Source organism: Myxocyprinus asiaticus, chromosome 29, assembly GCF_019703515.2.
Source record: "Myxocyprinus asiaticus isolate MX2 ecotype Aquarium Trade chromosome 29, UBuf_Myxa_2, whole genome shotgun sequence".
NCBI classification, from domain to species: domain Eukaryota; kingdom Metazoa; phylum Chordata; class Actinopteri; order Cypriniformes; family Catostomidae; genus Myxocyprinus; species Myxocyprinus asiaticus.
Window position 1 is genome coordinate 223,135 of NC_059372.1, and position 24,366 is coordinate 247,500.

At 41.9% G+C, this 24,366-nt stretch overlaps 1 protein-coding gene across 2 annotated transcripts in view; it reads right to left on the reverse strand.

Annotated features, from left to right (window-relative positions):
- Window positions 1-445: 445 nt before the first annotated feature.
- Window positions 446-24,366, reverse strand: part of txk (TXK tyrosine kinase) — a 25,700-nt gene continuing 1,779 nt past the window's right edge. Inside the window, exons 2-15 of one of the 2 annotated variants that reach the window (XM_051661595.1) lie at window positions 24,124-24,166; window positions 23,993-24,047; window positions 23,697-23,890; window positions 23,548-23,607; window positions 10,611-10,665; window positions 10,429-10,502; window positions 10,218-10,345; window positions 10,061-10,135; window positions 9,623-9,794; window positions 5,847-6,063; window positions 4,723-4,787; window positions 3,997-4,115; window positions 3,759-3,916; window positions 446-3,602 (exon numbers count right to left, since the gene is read on the reverse strand). In XM_051661595.1, the coding sequence (XP_051517555.1) occupies window positions 3,441-3,602; window positions 3,759-3,916; window positions 3,997-4,115; window positions 4,723-4,787; window positions 5,847-6,063; window positions 9,623-9,794; window positions 10,061-10,135; window positions 10,218-10,345; window positions 10,429-10,502; window positions 10,611-10,665; window positions 23,548-23,607; window positions 23,697-23,890; window positions 23,993-24,047; window positions 24,124-24,166 (1,577 nt within the window). In that variant the 3' untranslated portion in view covers window positions 446-3,440. Of the gene's footprint in view, window positions 3,603-3,758; window positions 3,917-3,991; window positions 4,116-4,722; window positions 4,788-5,846; window positions 6,064-9,622; window positions 9,795-10,060; window positions 10,136-10,217; window positions 10,346-10,428; window positions 10,503-10,610; window positions 10,666-23,547; window positions 23,608-23,696; window positions 23,891-23,992; window positions 24,048-24,123; window positions 24,167-24,366 lie in introns of those variants that run through there. The other variant, XM_051661596.1, reaches the window with a different exon arrangement.

A 24,366-nucleotide genomic window follows, 5' to 3' on the forward strand; every position in this document is an offset into this window, starting at 1 on the left:
GTTTATGTGTCATGTGTCTGTGGTATTCATGTGTCTGTGGTGTTCATGTGTCTGTGGTGTTCATGCGTCTGTGGTGTTCATGCGTCTGTGGTGTTTATGTGTCTGTGGTGTTTATGTATCATGTGTCTGTGGTGTTTATGTGTCTGTGGTGTTCACATGTCGTGTTTTTGGTGTTTATGTGTAATGTGTCTGTTGTTTTTATGTTTCTGTTGTTTTTATGTGTCTGTGGTGTTCATGTGTCTGTGGTGTTCATGTGTCAGTGGTGTTCATGTGTCTGTGGTGTTTATGTGTCATTTATCTGTGGTGTTTATGTGTCTCTAGTGGTCATGTGTCTTTGGTGTTTATGCGTCATGTGTCTGTGGTGTTTATGTGTCTGTGGTGTATATGTGTCTTTGGTGTTTATGTGTCATGTGTCTGTTGTGTTTATGTGTCTGTGGTGTTCACGTGTCTTTGGTGTTTATGTGTCATGTGTCTGTTGTGTTTATGTGTCATGTGTCTGTTGTGTTTATGTGTCTGTGGTATTCATGTGTCTGTGGTGTTTATGCGTCTGTGGTGTTTATGTGTCTTTGGTGTTTATGTGTCATGTGTCTGTGGTGTTTATGTGTCTGTGGTGTTCACATGTCGTGTTTTTGGTGTTTATGTGTAATGTGTCTGTGGTGTTTATGTGTCGGTGGTGTTCATGTGTCTGTGGTGTTCATGTGTCTGTTGTGTTTATGTGTCCGTGGTATTCCTGTGTCCGTGATGTTCATGTGTCTGTGGTGTTCATGTGTCTGTGGTGTTCATGTGTCTGTGGTGTTTGTGTGTCAGTTGTGTTCATGTGTCTGTTGTGTTTATGTGTCTGTTGTGTTTATGTGTCCGTGGTATTCCTGTGTCCGTGGTATTCCTGTGTCTGTGGTGTTCATGTGTCTGTGGTGTTCATGTGTCCGTGGTGTTCATGTGTCCGTGGTGTTCATGTGTCCGTGGTGTTCCTGTTTATGTGTCTGTGGTGTTCATGTGTCTTTGGTGTTTATGTGTCTTTGGTCTTTATGTGTCATGTGTCTGTTGTGTTTATGTGTCTGTGGTATTCATGTGTCTGTGGTATTCATGCGTCTGTGGTGTTTATGTGTCTGTGGTGTTTATGTGTCTTTGGTGTTTATGTGTCATGTGTCTGTGGTGTTCACATGTCGTGTTTTTGGTGTTTATGTGTAATGTGTCTGTGGTGTTTATGTGTCTGTTGTTTTTATGTGTCTGTTGTGTTTATGTGTCTGTGGTATTCATGTGTCTGTGGTGTTCATGTGTCTGTGGTGTTCATGTGTCCGTGGTGTTCATGTGTCTGTGGTGTTCATGTGTCTGTGGTGTTCATGTGTCTGTGGTGTTCATGTGTCTGTTGTGTTTATGTGTCTGTGGTATTCCTGTGTCCGTGGTGTTCATGTGTCTGTGGTGTTCATGTGTCTGTGATGTTTATGTGTCTGTTGTGTTTATGTGTCTGTGGTATTCATGTGTCTGTGGTGTTCATGTGTCTGTGGTGTTCATGTGTCTGTGGTGTTCATGTGTCTGTTGTGTTTATGTGTCTGTGGTATTCATGTGTCAGTGGTGTTCATGTGTCTCTGGTGTTTATGTGTCTCTAGTGTTCATGTGTCTGGTGTTTATGCGTCATGTGTCTGTGGTGTTTATGCGTCTGTGGTGTTTATGTGTCTGTGGTGTTCATGTGTCTTTGGTGTTTATGTGTCTTTGGTCTTTATGTGTCATGTGTCTGTTGTGTTTATGTGTCTGTGTTATTCATGTGTCTGTGGTATTCATGCGTCTGTGGTGTTTATGTGTCTGTTGTGTTTATGTGTCTTTGGTGTTTATGTGTCGTGTCTGTGGTGTTTATGTGTCTGTGGTGTTCACATGTCGTGTTTTTGGTGTTTATGTGTAATGTGTCCGTGGTGTTTATGTGTCTGTGCTATTCATGTGTCTGTGGTGTTCATGTGTCTGTGGTATTCCTGTGTCCGTGGTGTTCATGTGTCTGTGGTGTTCATGTGTCTGTGGTGTTCATGTGTCCGTGGTGTTCATGTGTCTGTGGTGTTCATGTGTCTGTGATGTTCCTGTGTCCGTGGTGTTCCTGTGTCCGTAGTGTTCATGTGTCCGTGGTGTTCATGTGTCCGTGGTGTTCATGTGTCTGTTGTGTTCATGTGTCTGTTGTGTTCATGTGTCTGTGGTATTCCTGTGTCCGTGGTGTTCATGTGTCTGTGGTATTCATGTGTCTGTTGTGTTTATGTGTCTGTGGTGTTCATGTGTCTGTGGTGTTCATGTGTCTGTTGTGTTTATGTGTCTGTGGTATTCCTGTGTCCGTGGTGTTCATGTGTCTGTGGTGTTCATGTGTCTGTAGTGGTCATGTGTCTTTGGTGTTTATGTGTCATGTGTCTGTGGTATTCATGTGTCTGTGGTATTCATGTGTCTGTGGTGTTTATGCGTCTGTGCTGTTAATGTGTCTGTTGTGTTTATGTGTCTTTGGTGTTTATGTGTCATGTGTCTGTGGTGTTTATGTGTCTGTGGTGTTCACATGTCGTGTTTTTGGTGTTTATGTGTAATGTGTCTGTTGTTTTTATGTGTCTGTTGTTTTTGTGTGTCTGTGGTGTTCATGTGTCTGTGGTGTTTGTGTGTCTGTGGTGTTCATGTGTCTGTGGTGTTCATGTGTCTGTGGTGTTTATGTGTCATTTATCTGTGGTGTTTATGTGTCTCTAGTGGTCATGTGTCTTTGGTGTTTATGCGTCATGTGTCTGTGGTGTATATGTGTCTGGTGTTTATGTGTCATGTGTCTGTTGTGTTTATGTGTCTGTGGTGTTCATGTGTCTTTGGTGTTTATGTGTCTTTGGTGTTTATGTGTCATGTGTCTGTTGTGTTTATGTGTCATGTGTCTGTTGTGTTTATGTGTCTGTGGTATTCATGTGTCTGTGGTATTCATGCGTCTGTGGTGTTTATGTGTCTTTGGTGTTTATGTGTCATGTGTCTGTGGTGTTTATGTGTCTGTGGTGTTCACATGTCGTGTTTTTGGTGTTTATGTGTAATGTGTCTGTGGTGTTTATGTGTCTGTTGTTTTTATGTGTCTGTGGTGTTCATGTGTCTGTGGTGTTCATGTGTCTGTGGTGTTCATGTGTCTGTGGTGTTCATGTGTCTGTGGTGTTCATGTGTCTGTGGTGTTCATGTGTCCGTGGTATTCCTCTGTCCGTGATGTTCGTGTGTCCGTGGTGTTTGTGTGTCTGTGGTGTTCATGTGTCTGTGGTGTTCATGTGTCTGTGGTGTTCATGTGTCTGTGGTGTTCATGTGTCTGTTGTGTTTATGTGTCTGTTGTGTTTATGTGTCCGTGATGTTCATGTGTCTGTGGTGTTCATGTGTCTGTGGTGTTCATGTGTTTGTGGTGTTCATGTGTCTGTGGTGTTCCTGTGTCCGTGGTGTTCATGTGTCTGTGGTGTTCCTGTTCATGTGTCTGTGGTGTTCATATGTCTGTTGTGTTTATATGTCATGTGTCCATGGTGTTCATGTGTCTGTGGTATTCCTGTGTCTGTCGTGTTTGTCTCCTCCTCAGTAATCTGTCTGATATTCTGCAGTAACTCAGAGAAAGTCGGTCGTCCATGAGGTCTCTAAAAACAAAAACAATAAAAACACAACTTAACTATCACAACAGTACACACACTAACAGACACAAATGAAGCGCTAATTTAATTATTCTAAATTCTACATTGATGTGAATGTGGAGAAGTTGGACACAGATTATGAAATAATGATGTCTGCTTCACCTCGTGCCAGCATTTGTACATGATGTTGTAGATGTTTGCGGATGCTCTGTGAGGTCTGTACAGACGGCCACCCTGAGATACTTCTTCCACCACCTCCAAATTAGAGTGCTTCTCAAATGGAGTCTTTCCCTCTGAGAACACTTCCCACATCAGCACACCTGCACACACTCTCACAGGTTACAACTTCACACTTACAGAACACACTGCTAAACCCTTATCCTCTTACCCCTGACCTCACCAAATGACCAGACATCTGATTTGCTGCTAAACTTGTTGAAATGAAGAACTTCAGGTGGAGACCATTTGACAGGAAACCTGGAGCCCATAGAGCTGGTGTACTGATTATCCAACACGTATCTGCAGTAACAGAGAACAACAATGAAAACTTATTGAAACTCTCCAGCAAACACAATGTTTTTAGACCATTTCACAGTGTTGCATTTTGGCTGCAGCCAGGTTAGGTCACCAAACAACTTTTTAAAAAGGTTCTAAAGTTAAAAAAATAATTTAACTATAACATAACGTGCAGTTTATGATTTTGATAACAAAAAAAATTAGGACCAAACAACTTTAAGAAATATATATTTCAGTCTTAAATACACGTCTTAATTTTTATACAACCAATATAAAACATTTTGGAAATGTTGTAAAAAATTCCTACACGGTAAGGTTTTTTCAAGTAGCCTCAAAATGTCAATACAACATTTTTACTATAACTAAAAAACTTAGACCAAACTGCAATGTTTGTGAAATGGCTTTTAATGTAACATAATGATTTTCATTTAAATGACATTTTTAAAAAGCATAGTGAAAATATTTATAGAATGTATTTTTATGGCAAAAAACAACCAGTCCTGGAGAATTTGTTTTTTTACAGTGTAGTTGTGCTTGCTGGTCTAGTCTTTTGTTTCATAATGAGATATAAATAGGGTGTAAAGGGGTTAGTGCTGATCTGAACTCTGACCTGGTCATTCCAAAGTCACACACTTTCACAACATTCCTCTCGTTCACCAGACAGTTCCGTGCGGCCTACAGACGAAACACGCACAGTCAAACACACAACACAGTTTGCGTTTCTCATATTCTCTTGGTCAATCAAACAGTCATTAATAATTAGCCATCTGAGTCATTTCAAATGTACAACCATTTTCATGCATTTCTATGCTGATCCAAAATGGATTATGCTGGTTTGTGTTGGAGTACTAGCAAAGTCTTTCTGATGAAGCTAGTTGACCAAGGAAGGCTTGCTGGTAAAGCTAGTTAAGAAGCAGTGTTGGGTAAGTTACAGTGTAAAAATTTTTTAAAAAATCCATCATTAGATTACTATTTATTTCTCCAAAATTTCAATCAGATTATTTTACTGATTACTTCATGGAAAAAGTAATCCCATCACTAATTACCAGGCCCAGATGGAGTCTGTCCACACAGAACTTGTGCAGAATCTGTCATTCACAAAAGTTCTACACAGTCTGTGTATTCAATATTTTGGCCAATTTGATTATTCTTTAAGCCACCAATACCAAAACTGTTTCACTCCCTTTAACACATTTTACCATGTTTAAATCTATTCCACAGTATTCTGCAGATCGTTCCTCAAAATCAGGGCAGAAAATGTCCACAGATTCTGTCTGCACCTGCTAATTACTTTACTTTTAAGTACTTTCTAAAATCCCTAACACTCAACAAATTCAAAATAATGCTCTAATATACTTAATTTAAAGCTGAAGTGTGTAATTTCTGCACCACCAAATGTAATTTAAAAAATAAACATTGTTTTCCAATAGCTCGCCGAATCTGTTGTTGGTCAAACAAACAGATAGTCCCGCCCCCAACTCACGGCATTTGTCAAGTCAATGTTATTGTCTCTCTTGAGACAGGTCTCTCAAAACAAACAGAGACATTTTTATAGTGCACAGAGACAGTGTTTACAGTTTTTACTTATAGTTGTCTGCATATTAAACTGGGATAGAAGAAAGTATTTTACCACTGAAAAAGTTACACACTTCAACTTTAAAATAAACACTAGCTGTCAGTGCTGTGATGAGGTTTTTAATCCAGCTGCTGAGGAAGTGACATTAAAGTTCTGACCAGGTCTCTGTGTATGAAGTTGTTTTGTTCCAGGTACTCCATCCCTTCACAAACGTCCTGACAGATGAAGAGCTGTGTGATGCGTGTCAGAGATCTGCTGTGCTGTCTCAGGAAGTGAAGCAAGCAGCCGTTCTCCATGAACTCAGTCACGATGCAGATTGGACGCTGCGTGACACACACACCGTACAACTGCACTAGTTTAGGGTGACACAACCGTCTACAAACACACAAACACAGCAAAGAGACCCATTAGTAATCCTTACACTAACATAATGATACTAGAGAGGTTGCTCTTCATGAGCTCAGGGTATGTAATGGAATTCTCAGTTTGTATTAACCTGGTCTCAGATGTTTCTCCTTCAGTTCCTTGTGACAAATAAAAAAATTCTTGGCATATAGTAATGATTTTTAAATTTTATAGCTTAGATCATTTGGAGAATTGGATGAGAAATATTGAGGTCTTTGGTTTCTTGGCAAATCACAGTTTGATACATTGTTGATATCTCTTGTGAAACTCTAGAGGAGACACATGTGAGATTACTCAAGAGAAACATCTAAACACACAATGAAATGCACTCAACAGCAGTATCCTAATGTAGACATGTATATTTGGCAAACGCATTTCAAGCATGTGGTCTCATTGTACTTTACGTGTGTTATTGTGTTACTGTGGCAGTAACAAACCCCAAGACTCAAGGGGGAGCTAGAGTGTCTGTGTCATTGTAGCTGCTATAAACATGTCAACAGTTTATGCTGTGACAGTAGTTGACCTGAAAAATGTAGTGCTTTAATCACATCATTATGTTTAATTCAGACTTCAAACTGACTTTAAATGATGGTTGAACGCATTAATTGAGGCAGTTAGGGTTACCACTTTTGAAGTTGTAAAATACGTGACACTATCTCTATTGTTGTTAACTTTGGGTGTGGGATATGTTCTGGTTGATGTTTTCAGACAGTCCCTTATTACACCCTCTACAGTTTTAGCAAGTTTTAGCACAATGTGTAGACTTTACTTACATTCCCTTATCCACCACAGGCAAAATTTCCATCAAATATCAAGGTTAAATTAACGATCTTGAACGATTTTGCCTTGATGCCATCAGACCTGCTTAAATACGGGACAAATCGCAACCCGTATTGATTTGATACAAGACGCATCATTTCATCTTTAAATACGGGACAATCCCAAATTTTATGGGACGGCTGGAATTAACACTTTCACTGAAATTTCGGTCTGTTCCTCACACAACACTATCGTATGGCTTCAGAAGAACTGAAATGTAGCGCATGAGTGATATGGATGACTTTTGTGGTTCTTTTATGTGCTTTTGGAGCTTGACGATCCCTCATTCTCGTGTTTCACGGATAAAAAAGTCATACTCCTTTTAAACAAGTAGGCAGTGAGTAAAAGATGTTATTATATATTAACATTGCTCCTGCAGCACTCTCACTCATTATTTATTATATTTTTGGAAGTTTTACAAGTATATTGTCAGAGTTCAGCCACTTGTAGATTGTATTTTGTTGTCTTTGTGGCTGAGCTCTGACACTCTTTTTAGTGTCTTGTCTAGTCTTTGTGAGAGTGCATGGCTCGTCCTTTTGACGCTGTCATGCATTCTCTTGTCTTGTTGGTTATTGGCATGAGTGCATTGCTTCCATGGCAACCTGACCTCGCTCCATGCCTGGAGTCACCCCCATGTCCACCTGACCTCGCTCCATGCCTGGAGCTGCTCCATGCCTGAAGCAGCTTCCATGGCCACCTGAAACCGCTCCATGCCTGGAGTCACCCCCATGTCCACCTGATCTCACTCCATGCCTGAAGCAGCTTCCATGGCCACCTGAAACTGCTTCATGCCTGGAGTCACCCCCATGTCCACCTGATCTCACTCCATGCCTGAAGCCGCTTCCATGGCCACCTGACACCGCTCCATGCCTGGAGTCACCCCCATCGCCACTTGACCTCGCTCCATGCCTGGAGCCGCTTCCATGGCCACCTGACACCGCTCCATGCCTGGAGTCACCCCCATCGCCACTTGACCTCGCTCCATGCCTGGAGCCGCTTCCATGGCCACCTGACCCTGCTTCATGTCTGATACCTCCGTCCTGGTTTCCCCAACCCACCCTCCCTTGGTTTGTCCTGCCAGCTCCACCCTGGTCTGTCCCGCTGGCTCCATCCTGGTTCCCTGCCCTCCTATCCCTATTTTTTGTCTGTTCTGTTCTGTGTTTGTGCCTGTTCTGTTGATCTTATGTCATTTTTGGTGTTTCCCTTGATTGTATTTTCTTGTCTTTGTGGCTGAGCTCTGACATTCTTGTTTAGTGTCTTGTCTAGTCTTTGTGAGAGTGCATGGCTTATCCTTTTGACGCTGTCATGCATTCTCTTGTCTTGTTGGTTATTGGCACGAGTGCATTGCTCTTATGTCATTCTTGCAGCATGCACTCGTGCCAATTGTTTTGTGTTTATCTCTCATGACCTCGGGCTCACTTAGCGTGGCGCTCGCCTTGCACTGCGCATCTGGGTCGCGATCCGTTGTCATGTTTTGCTGTGGTTCAGCCGCTTTGGTCTTGGTTGCCTGTTTATATGTGGCGAGCTCCCACACAAATGTCCTGTCTTTTCTGTCGTTTGGCATGAGCCCATGTTGCCGTTATCTCTGCCGATATGCGCTCGTGTCATTTGTGTGTTTGTGTCTGTGAGAGCATATGGCTTTGTTTTGTTTCCATATTGCCATACATCTCTCAGTCTTGCATCATGCCCCTCCTTATGTCTCTCTCTTTCTTTTGTTTTGCAGGTGCTGCAGTGATCTCAGCCCCATTGCCCTGTTTACTTCATTACCTTGTTAGCCAATCTTCTGTGACACCTGTTCTCATTTTCCCTCCTGATTTCTCTCCCATATATTCTCCCTGTGTGCTCTGTCTTGTGTCAGTTTGTTATCTCTGTTTAGTCAGATCGGTCATGTCTTGTTTATCTTCAGTCTAGTCTTTTCGGTCGTGTTTGTTATCTGTCTGTAGGTTTTGTATTTCTTTTGTTTCTCCCTTGTGAGAGTTTTAATTTCTGGTTCCTGTTTTGATTTGATTTGTTATCATATTGGTTTTGTTTCCTTTTCTCTCCACCATGAAAGTTTAGTGTTCTGTTTAGTTTTCTTTTAATAAGAGCCCATCTTGTACTCTTGCGTTTGGGTCCTCTTCACTTCACGCTTTCAGCGATCCAAGACATATATAGGCATTTTTAAAAAATTGTATGTATTATTTTACCACAGAAAGTATACATAAAATAACAAAACAATGTAGTCCTAGTGACAGTAAGTTAATTCAGATTATTTATTTTTTCAGTGTAGAGTGTAACTTTTCATTATTCAGCAAAAAAAGAAAAAAGAACGCCTTTCTTTAAAAAAAAAAAAAAAAATGTTGAAAAAAATTAGTTAATCTTAGTTAAGTAATCTTTAGTTAAGCATTTTTTTAAATAAAACAATTTGAAACATAATTTTTTTTTATCATTCTTCAATCAGATTAGGATGACAGAGTGACAAGACATGTGAAATCGAGTGTTAAAAGCGTTTGCATTCACACACTTGCGTAGAGTATTCAAGTGAGTTCACGACACATACTCATCTAGATTCCTCCAGAAACATCTGAGTCGCAGTGTGAGAAAAACACTGAATAAAGACTTCATAAAAGTGGAACATTTAACAGCACAGGAAGTTCTCACACACACTCACACACTCACATTTTCCAGCTGCTCAACAAACTTTCCATTTGTTTAAGTGTGTGTGTCTTACGTCATGATCTTGGCTTCCTCTATAAAGTCATCTTCACTCATGGCTCCTTCATTGATAGTTTTAATGGCGACTTTATGCTGTGCTCTCCATTTGCCCAGTCTGACCACTCCAAACTGCCCGCTGCCCACTTCCTTCATGAACGTCAGCTCACACGGGTTAATCTCCCATTTATCTACAAACATCACCAAGAGAAAGAGTAAAAGGTCACAAACATTTTTCAAATGCAGTGTCTAGATCTTCCTCATTGTATCAGTCTCTGAACTTTGATTCCTGCTGGACTGATAGAAAACTGTGACCTCTGTTTTGTGAAGCTCCTGTCATGTTGTGGGTAATATTTGTCGGTCAGGTTGAGACTCTACATGCTTTAAAGTGGTCCAATGTAAACTTTCAGTTGAGTGTTGTGTTTGAATTAGAGTGTGTGTGTAAGTGTGTGTTTACCTGAACTAAATCCTGCTGTGGCTGGAAGACATTTGCCCATGGGTCCGATGGGATACCGCAATCGTGCCACCAGCCCTGCTCACACAAACACTGCATTAATTCACTATTTCATATGACCCATTGATGAACTAGGACTGAAGTGATTTGATGTCAGTACCTGCTGAATTAAGTTTGTGGTAGTTGATGAGTTCTGGTATTGAGTTGAACACATGTCGCTCTGCCAAGAAGAACTGACCCCCGTCTGTCTGCTTTATCTGGTAATGTCTAACCTCCCCTTTACCTGAACTGAACGATTGAACATCAATCTATCAGTCAATCAATCAATCAATCAATCAATCAATCAATCGACAACTGTCATTGAACAGTACCTTTGTGTAAAAACTGATACGGTGTAACTGCCGGGTTGACTGGAACTTCTCACCACAAACCCTCCATCCTTACCCTTAAACACACATACAACACATGATGATGAATGACAGATAATGTTGATGATTGACAGATAGATGACGTTTGGATGGATGATTGATGGATGATTGATGGGTATCTCCACCTCTTGTCTGAGTAAATGTTCTGCTTCTGCTCTGTTGATGTTCTTGCAGTACCACCTGAATAAAAAGATCACACACACACACACATACACACACACTTCTGTTATTGAAGTGACTATTTGATTGAACAAATAACTTTGAAAAAACTGATTGCATTTTTAAGATTGTCTCATCAGTTACAAAGAACTTGAGACACCTCTGATTGATTACAGAGAACTGAACACAGTTTATCATCAGTTAATCATTTTGTAAGTATTTTTGTCCTATTTTCCGGTAAGAAAATATCTAAACATCCTGAAAAATATAACAATTAATTGAGAGGCAGAATGACATAAGATGTTAAAGGTGAAGTAAGCTATTTTAGCCTTTCTAGAATTTCCACAAACTGAGCTGTTGGATTAGCCACACCCCCTTTCCCCCAAACTCTGCACTCCAAAAATACCAAATGAGCTTTTATAGAGGCCGACACCAGAAGAAACGGTTGTTTAAAACAACAGCAGTAAAATAGCGCCCTCAACTGACAACTGTTATGAACAACATGGCATAAAAATGGCATTAAGTCTCAATAATTCACTGCAACTACAATACTATGAGAACGTGCAAAATGATTGACAGGCAGAAGGAGCTGTAGAGCTGTCACAGAGACCTTATTTAAGTGAGAGTGACACTGAGACACTTATTTCATTAATATCTTTCAGGAAGAAGTACATTTTTTTGCATACCTTTAAAAGAATCACTAACAGCATCTTTAAGTTAATAAATCTAACAAAATTTGCCGTGGTTTATGATTTAAACAATAAAAAAAAATTGACCAATGGGGTAAGAAAAATAAACTTGTTTTCCCTTCGAATTAAGTTTTTGGGGAACATCTGAAGAATTCTGTGGAATGGATAAAACATGCTAAAATGTGTTAAACTGAGCTGAGAAACTACACACTTACTGATGGCTAAAAGTATAATCAAATCAGCCAAATTATTTAAGAAATCAACATGCAAGGGGTGCAGATGTGTAGATCTTTATAAATGACAAATTCTGCAGAAATCTTTACTTTGGATACAATCGTTTGCTAAATGTAAATCTGCAGAGTTTTGTGCGCACAGATTCTGTGTGGGCCTGGATATACAGTACTGTGCAAAATATTGCATTGTGAGGATGTCTTCAAAAATAATGCTATAAATAGTTTTCATTTATCAGTTAATGTCATACAAAGTCCAGTAAACATGAAAAAAGCTAAATCAATATGTGGTGTGACCACCTTTGCCTTTAAAACAGCACCAATTCTACTGCAGAAGGTACAGCTGGACACAGTTTTTCTTGGTTGTTTGCAGATTCTTGGAGAATTCACCACAGTTCTTCTGTCTATTCTGGCTGTCTGAATTGTTTCTGTCTTTTCATGTAATCCAAGATTGACTCTGTGGGGGCCATGCCTTCTGTTGCAGGGCTCCTTGTTCTTCTATTCTATCTCCAAAAAAAATGTTTGGGAGTCTAACATTTATATTTCCTATTGACACACTTAAGCTGAACATATAAATAACCATCTTAAGACAAACGTTTTTGTGAAATATCTTATGTGCCTAAAACTTTTGCACAGTACTGTAAGTGTAAACGTTACTAAATTTTGCTTGATGTTTTTAAAAAAAGACAAAATATCTTACAGTGGCAAGAAAAAGTATGTGAACCCTTTGGAATTAGCAGGTTTTCTGCATTAATTGTTCATAAAATGTGATCTCATCAAGTACAGACAAACACAATGTGCTGAAGATAACAACACACAAACAATTATAATCGTTCATGTCTTTATTGAACACATCCCATTAAACATTCACAGTACTGTGGAAAAGTAAGTGAACCCTTGGATTTAATAACAGGTCGATCCTGCTTTGGCAGCAATAACCTCAATCAAGTGTTTCCGGTAGCTGCGGATTAAACCTGCACAATGTTCAGAAGGAATTTTGGATCATTCTTCCTTACAGAACTGCTTCAGCTCAGACATATTCTTAGGATGTCTGGTGTCTCTCTTGAGGTCATTCACAGCATCTCTATTGGGTTAAGATCTGGGCTCTGACTGGGACACTCCAAAAGGTGGATTTTCTTTTTTTGAAGTCATTCTGTAGTGGATTTACTTTGATGTTTAGGGTCATTGTCCTGCTGCATCACCCAACTTCTACTGATCTTCAGCTGGTGCACAGCCACCCAGATATTATCCTGTTGGATATCTTGATAAACTTGGGAATTAATTTTTCCCTCAGTGATGGCAAGCGGTCCAGGCCCCGAAGCAGCAAAACAGCCACAAATCATGATGCTCCCTCCACCGTACTTCACCGTTGGGATGATGTTTTCATGTTGGTATGTTGGTTTTCCCAGTAGCGTTGTGGAGAATCAAGGTGGTCTTTGGCAAACTTCAGGTGTGCAGCAATGTTTCTGTTGGAAAGCAGCGGCTTCCTTCATGATATCCTGCCATGAACACCATACCTGTTTAATGTTTTCTGTATAGTAGACTCATGAACAGAGATGTTAACCAATTCCAATGATTTCTTCAGGTCTTTATCTGTCACTCTAGGGTTCTTTTTTACCTCATTGAGCATTCTGCGGTGTGCCCTTTGAGTCATCTTGACTGGACGACCACTTCTAGTGAGAGTACCCACAGTACTAAATCATCTCCATTTATAGACAGTTTGTCTAACTGTGGACAGATGAATATATAAGCTCTTCAAAATAACTTTGTAACCCTTTCCAGCTTTATGCAAAGCAACAGTTCTTGATCACGGGTCTTCTGAGATGCGAGGCATGGTCCATGTCAGCAGATGCTTCTTGTGAATAGCAAACTCAAAATGTTTAAGTGCTTTTTATAAGTCAAAGTAGCTCTAACTCACACCTCCAATCTCGTTTCATTAATTGGATGCCAGATTTGCCAACTCCTGACACTAATTAGCTTTTGTGAGTGTCATAATCCTAGGGATTCACTTACTTTTTCCAACCTACATTGTGAATGTTAATGGATGTGTTAAATAAAGACATGAAAGATTATAATTGTTTGTGTGTTGTTAGATTAAGTACATTGTGTTTGTCTATACTTGTGACTTGTTTGTCTATACTTGATGAAGACGAGATCTGTCACACCTGAGACTTTTGCCCTAGCTGCCACCAGAGGTCGCTAGGTGTTTAGTAGACTTTTAGCTTGAAGTTTTGTTTATCTTGTTGTGTCTCTGTTCCTGGTTCCTGTCCCAGCTGTTTCTCATTTACCTTGTTTGCCCCAATGTATTTAATGTCCTTGTGTTTGCTCAGTCTTTGTCAGTTGTTGTTTCCTGTTATCCCCATGGATGTAACGTTTGTTCAGCTCCTGAGTTTTTGTTTTGTTTTGTTTTGTTCCTGTGTTTTAATTAAAGCTGCACTTAGATCCTGCTCTCTTGACTTCTTCCTGCATTCGTTACAGAACAACTGACCCACTACTATGGCTCTAGCGGCTTTGCAACTGCTGCATCTCAAACAGAGAGACCAAACCATAAAGCAGTATACAGAGCTTTTCTGCAGTCTTGCCCAGGAGTTTGATTGAGGAGATCTTTGTTTTAAGGACATCCATCGCCTTGGACTCAATGAGCCGGTGAAGTCCTGCATGCTTAGAGGCAGGTGTGAACTTTCTTTAGTAGAGTTCATTGACCTTGCTTTGAGGTTCACATTCTACCCTTACACTGTGGGGTATGGCGGGAACCCCGTGCCGCTACCGTGCCCTTGCCTGCTGTTGGGCCTCATGTATTCACATAGAAGACAAAGGCAGGCCTAACAGTCGTAAAAACATAACTCAAGCCCCCACCTTCCAAGTCGTAAATCTTACTGATAAAAATCGCGCCAAAATCAAACAAAGGGAGTCCAAAACAGACTACAAATCCATGAAGCCTTGCTCACTAAAGGATCGAACTCTCAACTCCTATTGGATGAGGCACACAACAGAACGTCCCTCAAACATGACATCATCAGGAGTTGAAATACCTCTGAAATGTTTCATGAGTTGCTTCCAGCGACTTTGTTCACCGAATATAGATGTAGCTCTTTTTGCTGCTCTCAGGTGCAACCTCGTGGCACAAGGAAGTAACGTCCAACTTGAAATTGTGGCCATACAATCTCCATCTCGCTGGACGAGTTGAGATTACTCTGTGTTCAACCGAACACTCTAACGGATCTGAAGGAGACCGCCGAGCAATTCACATCTTCATCTGTTTGCCCGCAGAAGTGAAGAGATTAAAGATTTCTCTTCCATCTTCAATCAAGTCGACATTTCTGAGTTCTCCACCAGCCTGCCGAGAATCAACAGCCGTGCCCGCCGACAGAGCGAGGAAACGGCCTCCCGTCATCACCCGAGCCTCAAGGAACCGGGTCTGAGTTAAAGGACGGAGGAAAACACATTCTACCTGTGTTCTCATGCGATTCAAGTAGGAGGTTTACGTCTGGGCAGAGATAGAATATTATAGTGTGTTATTCTTGTGTTTCAAGGTTTTTGCTTGTACAGTTTACGGACCGCCATGTCCGCTCATTATTAATACTCAGGGTATTAATTATCACAAATTTGTTTTGCTGTATTGTGGTCCAACCAAATTGGATTGTTGTGCAATTTCGCCATCGTGGGTGAGACAGCAACTGAGTTCATCCATTAAAGAGTCAAATAACGCGGGACTTTTACGAGCCCCGCTCGTAAAACTGTGTCTCTGAGTGATAAACTGAGAGCTGCTTTCTCTCCCACTTTCGCGAAATCGGCTTTAGGGCTGTCACTTCTCTCTCACTCTCTCTCTCTCTCTCTCTCTCTCTCTCTCTCTCCCTCTCTCTCTCGTAATAACCACACTGACACACACACACACTGTCACACACACACCTTATGTGTTATAGGATTATTTTATTTTCATATCTAATCATATCACTGTTTAGTTTGTAGTTGTAAGTTGGAAGTTTATTGACTGCATTGTATTAATTATCAATTGATATTACTGCATAAATAAACTTTGTTTATATTACAAAGAGAAGTGTTTTGGTTTGTTTTGCATATGCCTGTGTCATGCTGACGGGATGTCAGTGCTCGGATTCAAACCTTCATTCATTGTTTTTTTTCCAAAAATCGATATTCTTCGGATGTCGATTTTCCTAAGAAAACAATCTAATATTGAGACTGTTTTACTATTTGGTTATTAGTCCCTGATTTCAGGGTGGTGCCCCGTCAGTGTTAATCCTTATTCATATTCTATTGAATTTGAATGATCAATAAGCTAGTGTTAATTTTAATTGTTTCATCGATGTTAACAATTAACGATTATTTTTGATAATTGTTGATTTAAAGGATTTAAAAAAAGCTAACATTGATTCTCATCAATGTTCTATTGATTTTAATAATTATAATGATCTCTGATAATTATTAATTATTGCTAATAACCAAAATTGCTTCTAAACGTAGCACACTACATTTACTGGAGAACCATATGAGGTTTTAATGAGTTAGATTCAATTGGTTAAATTAAATATTAATTAATAACTACAGAAATAATTAAATAATTATTAAATATTTCTGACAGTAACACTGATCTAAACAACCAGTCAAGCCCTACATAATAATTGGTGCCCCGTGTGAGGCATCCTACATGCCAGTTCTGTCACAGTGTGTATGCATAAGAATCTAAAGTAATAACTTGAATCCTTACTTCAAAGTTTGGTTCTATTTGACAATTTACTTCTCAAAACTTGCCAAACATAAGCCAGTGTGGTGTGAAAGTGCTCTTAAGAGTTAATTAGGGGTTGGTAAATTTACTATAGTCTGCTTAAAACCTGCTGTTGTTGTTATTTAACTCCTAACACTTTCATCTAAATGTTACAGAGAGGTGCCCAGTCACTTCATTGACATCCACCAAAGAGAGAACGCCGTGAAATTTGCACATTACATAACAGTAGACCGTAAGCCACAGGTCGGAGCCTCTCAACTGTGCTTTCGTGTTAGCATTATATCAACTGTAAAACAACAAGCTGTCAGAGCCACTATCACAAGAATTTTTACAGCCCCAGTAAAATGAGCCACCAATCACACTGCGTGACTGGAGCTGAAGCTCCACAGAGGTTAGTCGACCCAGCACTGCAAGATGTAGTTGCTGCTGTCCTCCGTCTCTCCATAGAGGAGAGAGATAACCTTAACGGCTACAATATTTGTCGTTGTGATGAAGCATTGCAGGAACTAGTTGATTATGTCAACAACCCGGTCGGAAAGCCAATGCGCACAATCCTGGACCTTGTGGGCCAAATGTTCCTTCTTCATCACCGCAAAACCCAACTGCAAACCGCCGAGCACCAGGCCCAGCTCGCCCAGCTGCAGAGCAGCTACAATGCAGTGCAGCGGGAAAATCTCAGCCTGCACCAAGAAATTAGGTGCACTCAAGCTGAGAAAGTCCAGGCACAGGAAGATAATGCCCGGATGAAGGAGGAAAACGAAACCCTGCGCAGGCAGCTTCAAGCTGCCCAGCTAAAAGTAGAGTCAGATCAGGTAAGTGCAGCTGAAACGCACAGCACAACATCTGACATAGAAGAGGGCCCCCTTTTTAGCACAACGTGTAGAAATGTGCCCCTGAGAAACCCAGAAACACACGCTAGGAGCCGAGCTGCCCCTAGTGGTACAGTCTCTGACTTCGTCCTCCAAGACACCTTTCAAAATCCTCCAGCGGCCCGCTGGTTGGATGCAGGTGCCCCTCCTTACAGTTGCCCCCCCAGTCAGTTTTCAGTCACGCCACCTTGCGTTTCAAACCAACTGATTCCACACCACGGAGGGGGGACGATTATTTTCAAGCCCAGAGTGGTGTAAGCGGCTCGAATATCCCATTAGCCAGGGAGCTGTACGCAACCCGGGGTCCACCCCCACGCGTCGACTGGACTCCTTCCCCACCACGAAGGGGAGGAAGTCATCCTCATCGCTATAGCGGTCCGAGTGACTATGATGTTTCGGATGACTCGGACGACCCGTGGTCATACCGACACCAACGCTTGCGCATCCGACAACTCGAGTCCCTCGCAGGGGACATAGAACATTTTGACCCAAGTAATCGAGATTCAAACATCGACAGTTATCTTAGGGAAATTGAGCACTGCCTGATTGACTTGCCTTACACTTCATCGCATGAAAAACTCAAGCTCATATGGAAGACCACGGTAAGGAGTGTCCATGCGTTCATGGAAACGCTACCGACTGGTACACAAAACCGCTACTCAGCTCTGTGTAAAGCCCTACGCGAGGAGTATTTGTTGTATATCGACGAAGCCTCCGCTACCATAGCTGCTTTCGCCATCACCCAGAATAGGCACGAGCCTCCGCGTGAGTATTATAGATGCCTGAGAACCACGTACTTCCAAGGAAGTAACGCACCAGGTCTGGAGGAGGAACGAGCTTTCAAGTCTCTTTTCCTTCACAACCTCCATGAGTGCGTGCGATATGACGTCACGATGCAATGCAGAATGAGCAACCCCACCATGCAGGAAATCAGAAAGTAGGCGCAACTGGCATGGGAGACACGCTTGCGCCCTGCCCGAGGGCACAAAGGCGATGCCAGAGTCCTGGGGATCCAAGCCTCAGAATATACAGACCTAGCGCTTGAAGGCAACGAAATGCCTCGTGCTAAGGTGAATGCTAGAATAGGACCCCAGAGGCGCTGATCACCCCACCAGCAGGGTAGGCAACAGAACCAGGGGGGTGGTGACCAGACACACCCCCAGGGTCACGGCAGGCCTAAACAACAAAACGTTCGCCGGCCGAAAAGAAATGCACGTTTCGAACGAAAACCCAAACAAGAAGGTGAGTGGGTAGACAAGGTTTCAAATCCCCTCAGAGAACAAGATTTGAGAGAGGAAATGGAGGATATAAGGAGACGCTTGACTGAGTTAGTAACTAAGCTTTACGTGCTCCGTTGTTCACCAGGTCCATCGACCTCCTCAAAGGAACACGGCACTGAAACCCCGTCAGTATGACTAGACGATGTACCCCCTCCCGTTAACGCCAAAGTTTACTTTGTAGGTCGGGAAAAGGGGAACAGTGTCCAAGTTACTCCCCAAAACAGTCACTCCTAACATGCCACACCCTCCTTTTCTGACCTTCTTGGGTGATCTGTACCGTAAGGGCAATGCCTGACACATGGGTCATTCAACTCCCACGCACTACTCAACACCAGTTCCGAAATAGTCTAATGGGTTCCAACACCTTCGCAGAGGTGGCTAGAGCAAAGCTCTCCCTTGGCAAACCATTATAGACAGAGACCTACAACGTAAGCATCACAAGCTACATGCAAGATAGGTCGTCTATCACAAAACGGGCCTGGATTGACACCTTTCAAGGGATGATGCTAACAGATCCTGTTTACATATGTCCCATTAATACGGAACCACTGTTAGTTGGCCAGGACCTACTGAACTGATTGGCTCCGCTCACTGACTGCCGTCGTGGACACATGTGGGCTCAGGTTGACATACCGAGACCACTTGGTCCAGAAAACAGTTCGCCAGCTTCAGATGCACACGTCGCCATCGTCCAAAAATCCAGCAGAGACGACAACTCCAATAAGAACAATTACAGGGCCTGGGTAAAACCCTTCAGGGTACTGTAGTCACTGTAAATTTGCAATCCGTTCTTATCAATAACACTTTGCACGCTTTAGGGACTTTTGTCAGAGAAAACAACTTATGCGTGTATCATTAGAGATCTAATGCAGGACCTCAAGGAAATTAGCTCCTCAGTCAACAGTCTGAGTGGTGGAAAGATTCCAGCTTACCTGGTCTCTCTAGACCTTGTCGAACAAATCCTTAGATCTGCTACTATCTCCATTGTGCAACCTTCACAGATACACTTGGCATATAGTTTTGGCATTGAAATTCCAATCCATGTAAATCCTCAGAACCTCAAAATAGGATTTATCCTCAATCTACCGTCATAGGCAGAATATATATAGACTAAAATCTGTATTTAATGTTGGGTTTCAGAGAGGTAACGCACACATTCACCTCAAAACACCACCAACACTCCCCTACCATGATGAGGACCCCTCGCTCTACCTTATCCCTAACCTAAACAGGTGTACCAAGACAAATGTTAGAGAGGTGACTAACTACCTCCCTGAACAAGTGTCATAGTAGCATGTCCATCAAAGATGAAGGAACAGAGACAAAGGTAGAGCGAGCAGGCAATCACTGGCTCGTTAACACCAGCCACCGAAGTCATACGACTGCCATGATACAGCCACTAAACTAAGGCTACCAAACCAAACGGTGTTCTTAATGGTTCCCCAAAGAGCCACCATGCACATTGACGATATTGTCCTCCATCATCTCAACGTCGACAAAAATGACGCAGAAATTGAGATCATGGACGCATTTAGAGGTCACAGCCTCACCGTTCATGACACCCTTCAACAGCAGCTTCAGGCTGAAGGGATGAAATTAGTGAAGTGTAGTCTCAAACCGACTGGCTTGACCACAATATTTCCTAGTCACATAAGCAGATTGGCATCTTACCAAGAACACCCTATCAGTTTGGTTGCCCTCTGGCTCCTCCTTAGTGGTTGGATCATCGCAATTATTGCAAACGCCATGTACAGGCACATTCAACACCTACAGGCCAGACTGGACTCACTTCTCATACAGCCGCGTTTTACACACCAGTCTGAGCCCATCCCAGAGGTTAACCCCATCATTTCCAAGGATAAGCCTTTTAACCTTTAACCCTCCTTTCCTCTAACATTTTGTTCCTAGTAACCAATGTCAGTTTCTACTTTGATTTTGTGTTATGACCAAAGAACAACAAAGGATTGTGTTATGGTTAATGCTGTGCCTTCCAATAACTTGAAATGTTTATGTGTGATGAATGTAGTTTTAGATTTAGCTAGAAGTTCTATGCCCAGATGTGCCTCAATCTCTGTCCAGACGATAAAGCCTCTGTGAACTCTAATGAACTGTATGGACTGTGCAACCATTTTTCTTTCCTATCAGGAATACATGGATGGCGTAACCCACAGGTTACTGTGAACCGACAAGAACTGTTCGGCCCTTCAGTTGCTCTAAAGATGCTGGACAACAACCAACTCTTCAGAACAAAGGGGGGAATGTTGGGCCTCATGTATTCAGATAGAAGACAAAGGCAGGCCTAACAGTCGTAAAAACCTAACTCAAGCCCCCACCTTCCAAGTCGGAAATCTTACTGATAAAAATTGCGCCAAAATCAAACAAAGGGAGTCCAAAACAGACTACAAATCCATGAAGCCTTGCTCACTAAAGGATCGAACTCTCAACTCCTATTGGATGAGGCACACAACAGAACATCCCTCAAACATGACATCATCAGGAGTTGAAATACCTCTGAAATGTTTCATGAGTTGCTTCCAGCGACTTTGTTCACCGAATATAGACGTAGCACTTTTTGCTGCTCTCAGGTACAACCTCGTGGCACAAGGAAGTAACGTCCGACTTGAAACTGTGGCCATACAATCTCCATCTCGTTGGACGAGTTGAGATTACTCTGTGTTCAACCGAACACTTTAACGGATCTGAAGGAGACCGCCGAGCAATTCGCATCTTCATCTGTTTGCCCGCAGAAGTGAAGAGATTAAAGATTTCTCTTCCATCTTCAATCAAGTCGACATTTCTGAGTTCTCCGCCAGCCTGCCGAGAATCAACAGCCGTGCCCGCCGACAGAGCGAGGAAACGGCCTCCTGTCATCACCCGAGCCTCAAGGAACCAGGTCTGAGTTAAAGGACGGAGGAAAACACATTCTACCTGTGTCCTCATGCGATTCAAGTAAGAGGTTTACGTCTGGGCAGATATAGAATATTATAGTGTGTTATTCTTGTGTTTCAAGGTTTTTGCTTGTACAGTTTATGGACCGCCATGTCTGCTCATTATTAATACTCAGGGTATTAATTATCACAAATTTGTTTTGCTGTATTGTGGTCCAACCGAGTTCATCCATTAAAGAGTCAAATAACGCAGGACTTTTACGAGCCCCGCTCGTAAAACCGCGTCTCTGAGTGATAAACTGAGAGCTGCTTTCTCTCCTACTATCGCGAAATCGGCTTTAGGGCTGTCACTTCTTTCTCTCTCTCTCTCTCTGTCTCGTAATAACCACACTGACACACACACACTGTCACACACACACCTTATGTGTTATAGGATTATTTTATTTTCATATCTAATCATATCACTGTTTAGTTTGTAGTTGTAAGTCGGAAGTTTATTGACTGCATTGTATTAATTATGAATTGATATTACTGCATAAATAAACTTTGTTTATATTACAAAGAGAAGTGTTTTGGTTTGTTTTGCAAACGCCTGTGTCATGCTGACGGGATGTCAGTGCTTGGATTCAAACCTTCATTCATTGTTTTTTTCCGCGAAAATCGATATTCTTCGGATGTCGATTTTCCTAAGAAAACAATCTAATATTGAGACTGTTTTACTTAATCCTTATTAATATTCTATTGATTTTTGATAATTGATAATTATCTTTGATGATTGAATTTGAATGATCAATAAGCTAGAGTTAATTTTAATTGTTTCATCGATGTTAACAATTAACGATTATCTTTGATAATTGTTGATTTAAAGGATTTAAAAAAAGCTAACATTGATTCTCATCAATGTTCTATTGATTTTAATAATTAATAATGATCTTTGATAATTATTCATTATTGCTAATAACCAAACTTGCTCCTAAACGTAGCACACTACTGGAGCCCCATATGAGGTTTTAATGAGTTAGATTCAATTGATTAATTAATAACTACAGGAATAATTATTAATTATTTCTGACAGTAACACTGATCTAAACAACCAGTAAAGCCCTACACTGCCACGGCCAACGAGCCTATGCCCACGCCTGCTACGGCCAACGAGCCAACGCCCACGCCTGCCACAGCCAACGAGCCAACATCCACGCCTGCCACGGCTAACGAGCCAACGCCCACGCCTGCCACGGCCAACGAGCCTGTTCTTGAAGCCTCGTCTGTCCTAGAGCCAGCGTTGCCAGCCTCATCCGTCCCATAGCCAGCGTTCACGACCGCGTCAGCCCTAGTGGAATTTTTTTGGGGGGCCACCATGGCTCTGCCCCTCAAGCCTCCCATGGCTCTGCCTTCCTTCATTGAGCCTCCCACGGCTTCGCCTTCTGAGTCTCTCACAGCTGTGCTCACAGCCATCTGGAAGCAGAAGAGAAGGGCTCCTATTCTCCTGTCACTGTCAGTGCTCACGACCACGGAGGTCGTTCCCCTGTCACTGCCCATGCTCAGGATCATGTAGGTCATTTCCCAGTCGCTGCCAGTGCTCCTGACTATGGTGACTCTGCCCACAGAGTCTTCCATGACTCTGCCCTCAGAGTCTTCCACAACTCCGCCCGCTCTCCCAGAGACTCCTCCTCCAGCGGCTCCGCCGCCTGACCCAGTCCCGGCCCTGTGTCCGCCTCCCAAGCCTCCTGACCCAGTCCCGGCACTGTGTCTGTCTCCCAAGCCTCCTGACCCAGTCCCAGCCCTATGTCCGCCTCCCAGGCCTCCTGATCGTCCGCAAGCTCCTCCCGTTAACAATATATATATATATATATATATATATATATATATATATATATATATATATATATATATATATATATATTTGGTGTTATGTTTAGGACTTGTTTTCTTATTTAATTAAAGCTGCACTTACATCCTGGCCTCTTGACTTCTTCCTGCATTCATTACAAGATCACATTTTATGATCAAATAATTCAGAAAACCAGCAAACTGCAAAGGGTTCATATAATTATCTTGCCACTGTATGTCATTTTGCTTCTAAGGTAAATGTATATCGTGTGTAGATATTTTTACTGGAAAACAAGACAAAAATTCTCAGTGAGAAAATGTTTTTTGCAGTGTAGATGGCTCTAAGAGATGCTTCTGATTGGATGATACTCACTGATTGGCCTCTATTGTTCCAATTTCTGTGACATAATTACTGGGAATGAAGCCTTTGTTCCTGAGAGAGAGAGAAAGAAAGAAAGAGAGAGTCAGCACATACACTATTAAACTGAAGAAAACGCTGAACACTTACACACACACACCTACCCGTGTCTGTCTTTGGCTCTCCACCACAGCTGGTCTTGTTTGTGTAGTATAGTGTACTCCTCTCCATGATGCAGTGTGAGATCTGAACTCTCTCTCGCTGTGAAGTCATACATCGCCACCACCTTCACCAGTCCAACATCATCATCATCAGGAGGAACAGGAGGCGGTGGCTGCTTCTTCTTTGACAGCTGAGACTGGAAATATCATCCACATCAGAAACACAGGACAGAAGAAATGCCCCACTATGAACACATGAATGAATGAGTGAGTGACTCATTGATTGCATGAATGAATACCATATAGAAGGATCCTGGATATCTGCTGTCAGGCACATCCACATGCGTGCTGGTTCTGAGAGAGATCACAGCTCATTACTGTCTCACTAGTGTCTCACTGAGCATTACAATGGTATTTATCATGATATTACCTAGTCTGAAGAGCACAACAGCAGCAGCAGAAGATGGACTGATCTGAATGAGAGGAACAGAGAGACAATAAACTTCCCAAACATCCTGACAAACTTCAGACTCTAATGGAGGTCTTGAACGACCATGATGCACATGAACACTCGTCTCACAAACACATGAAAGACCAAAACATCTTTTCCTTGAACTCGCTTCAACTCACTCCACAGGATTCCATCAAGTCTTGGTTATCTTCAGATATCTTT